This window comes from Schistocerca nitens, chromosome 8 (genome assembly GCF_023898315.1).
Source record: "Schistocerca nitens isolate TAMUIC-IGC-003100 chromosome 8, iqSchNite1.1, whole genome shotgun sequence".
NCBI lineage: Eukaryota > Metazoa > Arthropoda > Insecta > Orthoptera > Acrididae > Schistocerca > Schistocerca nitens.
The window spans coordinates 168179460-168192085 of NC_064621.1; the positions used below are offsets into that span (position 1 = coordinate 168179460).

A 12626-nucleotide genomic window follows, 5' to 3' on the forward strand; every position below is an offset into this window, starting at 1 on the left:
GAGTCTGGGGGAGAAGTGATTTAGCATCATTTGATTCCTAAAAGGTAGACTCGTGTTTTTGCGCTTTTCGTTCTTCACGTCATTTCCACTAGCTGAACTATGGATATTACGAGCCTCGTCCTAAAATGATGCCTCGAAAGAGTGTTGTGCCTTTCTCTGGCTCATGTTTCATGCGGTCAACCAGTAGTACGCTTACTAATACTTGTTGAAAAACTGTGTCCTGGTCTCTGAAAGATGCTGTCTACGGCCAATGAGGTGGTAACTCGGCAGCACAGACGAGTTTCTCTCTCTAAATTCTAAACTATTTACTTTAACCAGGCGTGGCTGCTTTTACAGGGTGACAATTATTGAACTACATGAAAAAAAAATCGTTATAACCTCTGAACGATTTGCGTTAAGACATTCAAACTGCTCGATTGGGCGCGGGGCATATTGGGAATTACTATGAGCATGCGCGCCGGCCGCGGTGGTCTAGCGGTTCTAGGCGCTCAGTCCGGAACCGCGCGACTGCTACGGTCGCAGGTTCGAATCCTGCCTCGGGCATGGATGTGTGTGATGTCCTTAGGTTAGTTAGGTTTAAGTAGTTCTAAGTTCTAGGCGACTGATGACCTCAAAAGTTAAGTCGCATAGTGCTCAGAACCATTTGAACCATTTTATGAGCATGCGCATGCGCATTAGTGACGAAGCCCAGATTTATTTAGACGAATTCGTCAATAAGCAAAACTGGCGCATTTAGGGGACTGAGACTCCGCATTTCACTAACGAGAAGCCTCTTCACCTTCAACGGTTGACTCTGCAATGTCCAGTCACTGAATAATCTGTGGTTGTTGTTGTTCTGCTCTTCAGTCCTGAGACTGGTTTGATGCAGCTCTCCATGCTACTCTATCCTGTGCAAGCTTCTTCATCTCCCAGTACTTACAGCAACCTACATCCTTCTGAATCTGCTTAGTGTAAAAATGGTTCAAATGGCTCTGAGCACTATGGGACTTAACTACTGTGGTCATCAGTCCCCTAGAACTTAGAACTACTTAAACCTAACTAACCTAAGGACATCACACACATCCATGCCCGAGGCAGGATTCGAACCTGCGACCGTAGCAGTCGCGCGGTTCCGGACTGAGCGCCTAGAACCGCTAGACCACCGCGGTCGGCTGCTTAGTGTATTCATCTCTTGGTCTCCCTCTACGATTTTTACCCTCCACGCTGCCCTCCAATACTAAATTTGTGATCCCTTGATTCCTCAGAACATGCCCTACCAACGGGTCCCTTCTTCTTGTCAAGTTGTGCCACAAACTCCTCCCCAATTCTATTCAATATCTACTCACTAGTTACGTGATCTACCCATCTAATGTTCAGCATTCTTCGGTAGAACCACATTTCGAAAGCTTCTATCATCCTCTTGTCCAAACTATTTATCGTCCATGTTTCACTTCCATACATGGCTACACTCCATACAAATACTTTCAGAAACGACTTCCTGACACTTAAATCTATACTCGATGTTAACAAATTCCTCTTCTTCAGAAACGCATTCCTTGCCATTGCCAGCCTACATTTTATATGTTCTCTACTTCGACCATCATCCGTTATTTCGCTCCCCAAATAACAAAACTCCTTTACTGTTTTAGGTGTCCCATTTCCTAATCTAATTCCCTCAGCATCACCCGATTTAATTCGACTACATTCCATGATCCTCGTTTTGCTTTTGTTGATGTTCATCTTATATCCTCCTTTCAAGACACTGTCCATTCCGTTCAACTGGTCTACCGAGTTCTTAGCTGTCTCTGACAGAATTACAATGTCATCGGCAAACCTCAAAGTTTTTATTTCTTCTCCATGGACTTGAATACCTACTCCGAATATTTCTTTTGTTTCCTTTACTGCTTGCTCAATATACAGATTGAATATCGGGGAGAGGCTACAACCCTGTCTCACTCCCTTCCCAACCACTGCTTCCCTTTCATGCCCCTCGACTCTTATAACTGCCATCTGCTTTCTGTACAAATTGTAAATAGCCTTTCGCTCCCTGTATTTTAACCCTGCCACCTTTAGAATTTGAAAGAGAGTATTCCAGTCAACATTGTCAAAAGCTTTCTCTAAGTCTACAAATGCTAGAAACGTAGGTTTGCCTTTCCTTAATCTTTCTTCTAAGATAAGGCGTAAGGTCAGTATTGCCTCACGTGTTCCAACATTTCTACGGAATCCAAACTGACCTTCCCCGATGTCGGCTTCTACCAGTTTTTCCATTCGTCTGTAAAGAATTCGTAATAGTATTTTGCAGCTGTGACTTATTAAACTGATAGTTCCGTAATTTTCACATCTGTCAACACTTGCTATCTTTGGGATTGGAATTATTATATTCTTCTAGAAGTCTGAGGGTATTTCGCCTGTCTCATACATCTTGCTCACCAGATGGTAGAGTTTTGTCATGACTGGCTCTCCCAAGGCTGTCAGTAGTTCTAATGGTACGTTGTCTACTCCCGGGCCTTGTTCCGACTTAGGTCTTTCAGTGCTCTGTCAAACTCTTCACGCAGTATCGTATCTCAAATTTCATCTTCATCTACATTGTCTTCCATTTCTATAATATTGTCCTCAAGTACATCGCCCTTGTATAGACCCTCTATATACTCTTTCCACCTTTCTGCTTTCCCTTCTTTGCTTAGAACTGGGTTTCCATCTGAGCCCTTGATATTCATACAAGTGGTTCTCTTTTCTCCAAAGGTCTCTTTAATTTTCCTGTAGGCAGTATCTATCTTACCCCTAGTGAGGTAAGCCTCTACATCCTTACATTTGTCCTCTAGCCATCCCTGCTTAGCAGTTTTGCACTTACTGCCGATCTCATTTCTGAGACGTTTGTATTCCTTTTTGCCTGCTTCATTTACTGCATTTTTATGTTTTCTCGTTTCATCAATAAATTCAATATTTCTTCTGTTACCCAAGGATTTCTACTAGCCCTCGTCTTTTTACCTAATTGATCGTCTGCTGCCTGCAATACTTCAGCCCTCAGAGCTCCCCATTGTTCTTCTACTGTATTTCTTTCCCCATTCCTGTCAATTGTTCCCTTATGCTCTCCCTGAAACTCTCTAGAACCTCTGGTTTAGTCAGTTTCTCAAGGTCCCATGTCCTTAAATTCCCACCTTTTTGCAGTTTCTTCAGTTTTAATCTACAGTTCATAACCAATAGATTTTGGTCAGAGCACATCTGCCCCTGGAAATGTCTATCAATTTAAAACCTGGTTCCTAAATCTCTGTCTTACCATTATATAATCTGTCTGATACCTTCTAGTATCTCCAGGATTCTTCCATGTATACAACCTTCTTTTATGATTCTTGAACCAAATGTTAGCTATGATTAAGTTATGCTCTGTGCAAAATTCCATCAGACGGCTTCCTCTGTCATTTCTTACCCCCAATCCATATTCACCTACTATGTTTCCTTCTCTCCCTTTTGCTACTGTCGAATTCCGGTCACCCATGACTATTAAATTTTCGTCTCCCTTCACTACCTGAATAATGTCTTTTGTCTCATCATACATTTCATCAATTTCTTCATCATCTGCAGAGCTAGTTGGCATATAATCTTGTACTACTGTAGTAGAGGTAAGCTTCTTGTCTATCTTGGCCACAATAATGCGTTCACTATGCTGTTTGTAGTAACTTATCCGCACTCCTATTTTTTATTCATTATTAAACCTTCTCCTGCATTACCCCTATTTGATTTTGTATTTATAACCCTGTATTCTCCTGACCAAAGTCTTGTTCCTCCTGCTACCGAACTTCACTATTTCTCACTATATCTAACTTTAACCTATCCATTTCCATTTTTAAATTTTCTAACCGACCTGCCCGATTAAGGGATCTGACATTCCACGCTCCGATCCGTAGAAAGCCAGTTTTCTTTCTCCTGATAACGACGTCCTCCTGAGTAGTCCCCGCCCGGAGATCCGAATGGGGGACTATTTTACTTCCGGAATATTTTACCCATGAGAACGCTATCATCATGTAACCATACAGTAAAGCTGCATGCCCTCGGGAAAAATTACGGCTGTAGTTTCCCCTTGCTTTCAGCCGTTCGCAGTACCAGCACAGACATGCCGTTTTGGTTAGTGTTACAGGGGCAGATCAGTCAATCATCCAGACTGTTGCCCCTGCAGCTACTGAAAAGGCTGCTGCCCCTCTTCAGGAACCACACGTTTGTCTGACCTCTCAACACATACCCCTCCGTTGTGGTTGCACCTACGGTACGGCCATCTGTATCGCTGAGGCACGCAAGCCTCCCCACCAACGGCAAGGTCCATGGTTCATGTGGGTGGGAATAATCGGTACGATACTCTTTGATGGCACGTTGACTACCGAACAGTACGTGAAGGTTTTTGAAGGTGATTTCATCCCCATTATGCAAAGTGAACCTCATTTCGATAACATGTGGTTAATGCAGGAAGGAGCTCGACTACATTGAAGTAGGAGAGTGTTTTATGTTCTGGAGGAGCATCTTGGGGACCGCATTCTGGTTCTGGGGTACCCAGAGGCCACTGGCATGGGCCTCGATTGGCTGCCATATTCTCCGGATCTGCTTTCTGTGGGGCAGTGTTGAGGACAAGGTGTACGGCAATAACCCCGAAAGTATTGCTGAGCTGAAAACAGCCATTCTGGAGATCATCGACAACTTCGATGTTCCGGCACTTCAGCGGGTCATGCAGAAGTTTGGTATTCGTCTGCTCCACATTATCGCCAATGATGGCAAACATATCGAACATGTCATAACCTAAATCCGATTATCTGTAGTGACGTTCAAATGTTGAATAAAGTGTGTGCATGTCGTAGTTCGTAACTAATTTATGATTTTTCTCATATAGTTCAATAATTGTCAGACTGTATGTTGTATTAAACATTAGTTTTATTTTAGTGCCTGAGTTTTGCGGCGACCCATGCCGTCAGAGGTGCTTTACTCCAGGATTGTCACCTACATTTTTGATTTTATCTGTTTTGGATGATGTATTTCGATGAAGCTCGGCTTTTTATGTTCTGTTAACAACAGAATTCTTCCAGGACTCGGCAAAACAGTAGTTCTCCACCTGCCACATTTGGGTTGTTAAAAACTGACTCTGTTGAGGCCCTGCACTATGGGATATCTTATCTGCATTGTGACTTTTGTCTTGGGGCGGCTCTTCAAAGCAAATGTCAGCTGACCAAGTATCACTGATCTTCGCTGCGGGCGAGTTCTTCCACGAACACTCGTGGGTGGTGGTCTTCCCTGACTGCCTATATGACCTACTGCATGCTCGCTCACTTGCAATTTTTAAAATGCGGTGCTACCTAGGAATGTTCTCAAAAAACTAATAAGAAGGTATCAAATCAAACGGGGGGAAACTGTGCCACAATTTCGTTAGAGGAAGGAACTGATTGATAGGACACATCCTACAGCATAAAATAATTGTGAATTAGGAAGTGGGTTGGAAATTTGTGTGTGTGTGTGTGCGTGCGCGCGCGCGCGCGCGCGCGCGTGTGTGTGTGTGTGTGTGTGTGTGTGTGTGTGTGTGTGTGTGTGCACTGTAGAGAAAAACAATGATCTGAACATAGGAAACAGGTTCAAATAGATGTACAGTCATGGTTATAAATTGAGGATAGTGCTGATACATGGTGAAACAAGCTGTGGTGGGCGGTTTGCGGGTTTAAATCACCTCGGAGTATGACCATGCGGTGGTGCATTTGACCTGACGATGGCGCTGGGAGCAGTCCACACACGCAAAGGTGTGTCGTTGGACGTCAGAGTACGGTGCAGTGAGTAAGTGTGCAGACGTTTTCAGGCGTGCTAATGGTGACTGTGTGTTGCGAATGGTTCAAAGAACACATGATTATGAGGGGTAGAATACCAGGGCGATTGGAGGCTGGTCAAACACAGCAGGTCGTAGCACGGGCCCTCCGCGTGCCACAAAGTATGATCTCAAGATTATGACAACGATTCCAGCAGAAAGGAAGCGTGTCCAGTCGCAACAGTACGGGACGTCCGCAGTGTACTACACCACAAGAAGACCGGTATCTCATCATCAGCGCCCGCAGACAGTCTCGGAGTACTGCAGGTAGCCTTGCTCGGGACCTTACCGCAGCCAGTAGAACAGTTGTCTCCAGACACACAGTGTACAGACGACTGAACAGACATGGTTTATTCGCCCGGAGATCTGCAAGATACATTCCACTGACCCCTGGTCACAGGAGAATCCGTAAAGACTGGAGTCAAGGACACAGTACATGGTCATTGGAACAGTGGTTCCAAGTTATGTTCGCAGACGAGTCCAGGTATAGTCTGAACAGTGATTCTCGCCGGGTTTTCATCAGGTGTGAACGAAGAACAAGATGTCCTTGAAGGGGACCTATACGGAGGTCATGTTTTGATGGTGTGGAATTGGATTATGACTGGTGCACGTACATCCCTGCAGGTCTTTGACAGAAGAACTGTAACAGGTCAGGTGTATGGGGACGTCATTTTGCACCAGTATGACCGCCTTTTCAGGGGTGCACTGGGTCCCACCTTCCTTCTGATGGATGATAACGCACGACCCCATCGAACCGGCGTCATGGAGGAGTACTTTGAAACAATGTTTCAGGCAAATGGAGTGCCCTGCCTGTTCTCCAGACCTAAACCCCGTCGAGCGCGTCTAAGATGCTCTCGGTCGGAGTATAGCTGCATGTCTTCAAACCACTACGACACTTCAGGAGCTCCGACAGACACTGGTGCAAGAATGGGAGGCTGTACCCCAGCAGCTGTTCGACCACCTGATCCAGAGTAAGCCAAGCCGTTGTGCGGCCTGTGTACATGTTCCTGGTGATCACATCCCATACTGATGTCGCGGTACATGGTCAGGAAACAGTGGCGTTTCCTAGCACATGTATTTCGGGACTGTTTTCTCAACTTATCACCAATACCGTGGACTTATAGATATGTGTCGTGTGTGTTCCCTATGTGCCTATGCTATTAGCTCCAGTTTTGTGTAGTGCCACGTTGTGTGGCACCACATTCTGCAATTATCCTTAATTTATGAGCATGAGTGTAGATTGCAGTACCTATGCGGAGATGAAGAGGTTTGCAAAAGATAGTCAAGCCTGCTAAGTAGCAACGAACCAGTCATACGATTGAAGAAAACAACAGTAACAGCCATTAAATATCTGTCTGTTATGTGTATACCATTATTTTGACAGTGAATCTGTCCTAAACCGGTACTCACTTTCACAAGTTTGCCAGTTACTACTATCATGGAAAAGTTTTCGTTTCAGTGCATATTGCTGTTAAGTTGTCACATAATTCGTGTATAGTCCATCCATCATTACTGTATTGATTCAGCAGGAATTACGATTCAGTAAAGTATTATTTCATTTTCACCTACATTCCATGAATTTGATGTGGTGTTACACACAACAACTTCTTTCTGGTATAATGGTTGAGGACTGTTTTGTGGTTTTTACGTACTCTATCTGTCTTTTAATGTTATATTTATACATACTCTTAGCTCACTGTTTAATATTATATTGTCATCTCAGTGCTTTTTTGTTTTGCGTTAGTATATTTCTTCAGTGAATAATACCAAGAGTGCGAAATGTACAGCATTGTGGCCTAGTGGTAAAGAGTCAGACCATGCAATCAAAGAGCTGTGATTCTATGTCTAATCGTGTACAGGATTTTTGTATTTCACCCCTTCCACCTCTTGCAGTGTTTATTGATGTGAAAAATGCAGAGATGTACTGCCGTTCTGACTCCACGTCAAAGTCTAAAACTGTGAGTTTCACTATAGCTGGCTCAGTGAAACAGTTCAAAACTCGGAGGAGGCAACAGCATACACACTCTTTTAAAATTTTTTTAGCATGAATTCAGTAACTAAGTTATTTAACCTCACTTCGTTTCTCTATTTTAATACACCATCTTAAAAGGTTACTAATTCCATTGCCGGATTTTTTTACCATTAACTTAAATTTCCTCTGTCTTCATTTGTTAAGTTTTTCAGAAATAAATTTGAGACAACGTGCCTTCTCTTAATTACAACCTAAAATAAGGGTGTTGAAGTTAGTACAGATAGCATACCAGTATAATTTTTTTTCAGTCTTTCCCTGGTATGGAATGATTTCAGAAACACTAGCATTTACTTTTTTCGATAGATTGTGTTTCATAGAGTAAGAAAATCGGAAGTAATTTTTGCAACATGCCGTAAGGAAAGCATATCATTCCAGAATGAGATTTTCACTCTGCAGCGGAGTGGGCGCTGATATAAAATTTCCTGGCAGATTAAAACTGTGTGCCGGACCGAGCCTCGAACTCGGGACCTTTGCCTTTCGCGGACAAGTGCTCTACCAACTGAGCTACCCAAGCACGACTCACGCCCAGTCCTCACAGCTTTACTTCTGCCAGTACGTCGTCTCCTACCTTCCAAACTTTACAGAAGCTCTCCAGCGAACCTTGCAGAACTAGCACTCCTGAAAGAAAGAATATTGCGGAGACATAGCTTAGCCACAGCCTGGGGGATGTTTCCAGAATGAGATTTTCACTCTGCAGTGGAGTGTGTGCTGATATGAAACATCAGTTGGTAGAGCACGTGCCCGCGAGAGGCAAAGGTCCCGAGTTAGAGTCTCGGTCCGGCACACAGTTTTAATCTGCCAGGAAGTTTCAAAGCAAATCATTTTTGGAGAGAAACTGAGTGAGGTGAAGGTAAGACAGAGTACTGAGTTGGTTACATTTTAGAAGGGGCCAGTGCTTAATGACCTGGTAAAGCGCTTGATTCATTTCCTTTATAGATTGCCTTTATGGAAAATATGTAAAGTGTTGACGGAGAGTACGGGCACGCTAGTTATATAACAGATGACAGCAGTTCAAGATTCTGGTAACCTTAAGCACACTGTGTTCGTCAGTGAGCAAATGTAATGTGATGTGTGAAAATTTGTGAGCATGCACGACAAAAGTAGCGAGAAATATGCTCATAGACGTAAAATAAACACTTTGTTGTGTACTACATTTTACTTTTACTTATGTTCTCTGGCATTGGATAACAGCGATTCGCTTCTATGCTTATCACTAGTGTCCATTAACCAGTTTCCCTCCGTTCTCACCATTGATGGAGCCTGTTTCGTCACACATATTTGCAATGGGTATCACTTTCGTATAACGCCTACTGCCCAAACAATATGTTCTGAAAGTCATAGTCATATATGGCATGGGCAGTCAAAATCACGTGAACACTTAACGAAATTGTTTCTCAACGGCACAGTGGATGAGTCAACCTTTATTGTATTTGTAAAACCTCCAACAGAATTAACAAGTGCACTAAAAGCACAGTGTAGATCTATTAAGGGTATTTACTTAACATCACACGTTATGAAATGGGAGCTATTGCGCTTTTCATAACAACATTAAATACTTAAGGGTTTGGATACCAGAAGGATGGACACATTAGGTACAAAGGTGAAGGGCGGAGCATAGTGTGTCTGTCTACGCTGACAGACGAACAAGGCGAAGCCGATAACACTGCCAAGGCTTGCACGTGGATCGAGGCTCCTGCTTCTGTGTCGCATGTTCACTGCTGACAGCTGACTTCCTGTAGGCAGTATCGACTATCCTGCTTCTTACTGTCATCGAGAGGAGCTTCCGTTTCAGAACTTTACTTGCCTAGTCACAAAGTATCCAAGTTTCACGCAGTTAACTAAATAACTTTTCACGTTATACATTTACGAAAAGATACAAATGTTAGCCTGTATTCAGTAAAATAATATTTAATTTCCCTGTTGTTCTCGTTAACTTTTCCATTTCTAGCTTTGGACTTCTGCACGTAAGTATAGAATCATGCAATTGCTCAAAACTCCAAACATTTTAAACGATAGGTTCTAACAAATTTTTCTTTATTTTCTATTTTCTGTTTTATTTGTGTCATGAAACTAATACCCATTGAAGAGTAAAATGTGTTTAACACCGGCTATAAAAGAAAATGATAGACATTTTTCCCTTTTACAGTACGTCTCGAGTACATTAATTGATATAATTTTCAGACTATTCCCGAAACATTTTTGTGGTAAAGAAAAAAAAAACTATAAAATGTTCAACTTAAAACCAGACCTTCAAACCGCTAAAAATAACGATTAAAATTATGCAGGCAGTGCTGTTTCTTGACGTACTTCTATCATCTGTAACAGGAAGAAGGTAGTTCCTATTTTTCCATCAAGATGAAGCACACTTTTCTTAGATTTTAGTCTTTATTTGAGCAGAATTGAAACTTAAGCGTAGAGTAAAGAGTATATTTACGTAATGTAGATTTTGGTTTATGTTTTCTGTCCCCAGTATCTTTAATTTACTTTTGGTAACATAATCTAGTGTGCACATTCTATAGCAAACTGTAGAATTCTTAAGTTTTAAGTTGCACTGATGCCTATTTGTGAACTGTATTTGTGGCTAGTAGCCAATATCTTCCAAGTATCTACCCTGTGATCACACGCTGTCTTAAGAGTATTTAGTTGCGTACTGTTGGTGACATCTCTAATGTTACATAATGACTGAATTGTTGCTCAAGAGCTGTAGTGTATCATTACTGACGATTTTATTACTATTGCAGCATTTGTTGTTCATCTTCTCTCTATCGTACGTTTAGTTTCTTTGTCTCTGTTTCTCCCTTTCCAGAACAGCCTTCCGATATCCTTGACAGTTCACTCGGCTCTCGGATAACGCCCAGCAACTCCAATAAACAAGGTGGAAATCAAAAGCAGTGGAGTCCTTTCACTTCTGCTCGTTTCTTTTCACATACTGTTCTTTTTTTATGTATCTGGAACGTAGAGAAAGAAACACTAATTTTTTGTGCTTCTATTCCATTTTTATATGCATAGCTGTAGAAGTAATTTGAGCTGCATGCATGTATAGTAAAAAAACGAGTATTTCCCACGGTACTTTCTGCAGTCTTTTGGAATGCACTGCTGCTCTAGACATTTCTGAACGTAGTATAGCGCATGCACAGTAGTGCAGTGGCCCGTTGCATCAGTAAGCTCTTCTGCAGACACACGCCATACACATGTACATAAATACACGATACACTGTCCGGGCGGGTAGACATACTAGACGCATTAGTTCACAGTGCCGTCACAGAGGCGCCACTTGCGCAGGTTCTGTGATTGGACGCCAGGACGCCATGGTATCGTTCTGGTCACATGACACAAGTGAACGAATTAGAGGCGCAGCAAAAGGAATGAAGTTGTGAAGCTTGAAACAGAAGTGGGGTATTACTTTGCGTTAACAAAACCGTTCTTTCAGTGATCTAAGAAACCCAGAAGCAGATGAAAGCTTCACAATTTCGTTCACTATGTTTATGATATATTTTATATGTTATAATAACTTTTGTGAATTACTCTTACTATTTTATAAGAACGTACTCCTATTGCTTTACATTCCCAGCTCAGTTTACGAGTTCCTCCCTTGCTTTTTTTCCTTCCATTTCATTCTGATCATCACATAATTGCATCTCTTGTTTAGTATATAATACAGAAATGACACCATGATTTTTCATATTGGAGACAAACATTTCCTTCAGACGAATTCTGTGTCTCAGTGCATTGTTACCTGTTTACCGTGGAATTTGTTCGAATATGGGTGACTCAGCTTAGGTCTTCAGCGAAAAACTAAACTGAATATCTTGTCGTTAGATTCGAAAGTGATGTCTACGAGGTAGCTAGGACAGGATTACAAATGTTCTAGTTACTAACGTATTTCTTATCCCATGCTTACTTCAGAACTATATTACTAACAATAATAATTTGGTGATTGTTGATACTATCGTAAGATGAGCACAGGTCTCAAAATGCAACCGAGTTTTTTCGAAGAATGAGCTGTACAATATGACTAAATTTTCCGACAATTCTTAGTGAAATGTCGTCCAGTCAATTGAACAGGTACACCACATCGAAGCTTGAGAACGTGTGGGAAGTATTCGTGAGTAGGTAGTTTGATAAAAGTACCAGTGATAACCTGAGACGCAGCATATGTCGGTGTGGTCAGCTCGGACCCTACGTACATACTCACTGTGATGATTTATCGACTTGTTTCTGCTTAGGATAATGATGTTGTTGTTGTGGTCTTCAGTCCTGAGACTGGTTTGATGCAGCTCTCCATGTTAATCTATCCTGTGCAAGATCCTTCATCTCCCAGTACCTACTACAACCTACATCCTTCTGAATCTGCCTAGTGTATTCATCTCTAGGTCTCCCTCTACGATATTTATCCTTCAGACTGCCCTCCAATGCTAAATTTGAGATCCCTTGATGCCTCAGGACATGTCCTACCAACAGATCCCTTCTTCTAGTCAAGTTGTGCCACAAACGTCTCTTCTCCCCAATCCTATTCAATACCTCCTCATTAGTTACGTGATCTACCCACCTAATCTTCAACATTCTTCTGTGACACCACATTTCCAAAGCTTCAACTCTCTTCTTGTCGAAACTATTTATTGTCCATGTTTCACTTCCATACATGGCTACACTCCATACAAATACTTTCAGAAACGACTTTCTGACGCCGGCCGGTGTGGCCGAGCGGTTCTAGGCGCTTCAGTCTGGAACTGCGCGACCGCTACGGTCGCGGGTTCGAATCCTGCCTCGGGCATGGATGTG

At 42.4% G+C, this 12626-nt stretch overlaps 1 protein-coding gene across 1 annotated transcript in view; it reads left to right on the forward strand.

Annotated features, from left to right (window-relative positions):
• LOC126199464 (uncharacterized) overlaps window positions 1-12626 on the forward strand; it is a 148036-nt gene that overhangs the window by 43954 nt on the left and 91456 nt on the right. The window contains exon 3 of the mRNA XM_049936385.1: window positions 10651-10719. Coding sequence (XP_049792342.1) covers window positions 10651-10719 — 69 coding nt within the window. The remainder of the gene's footprint in view (window positions 1-10650; window positions 10720-12626) is intronic.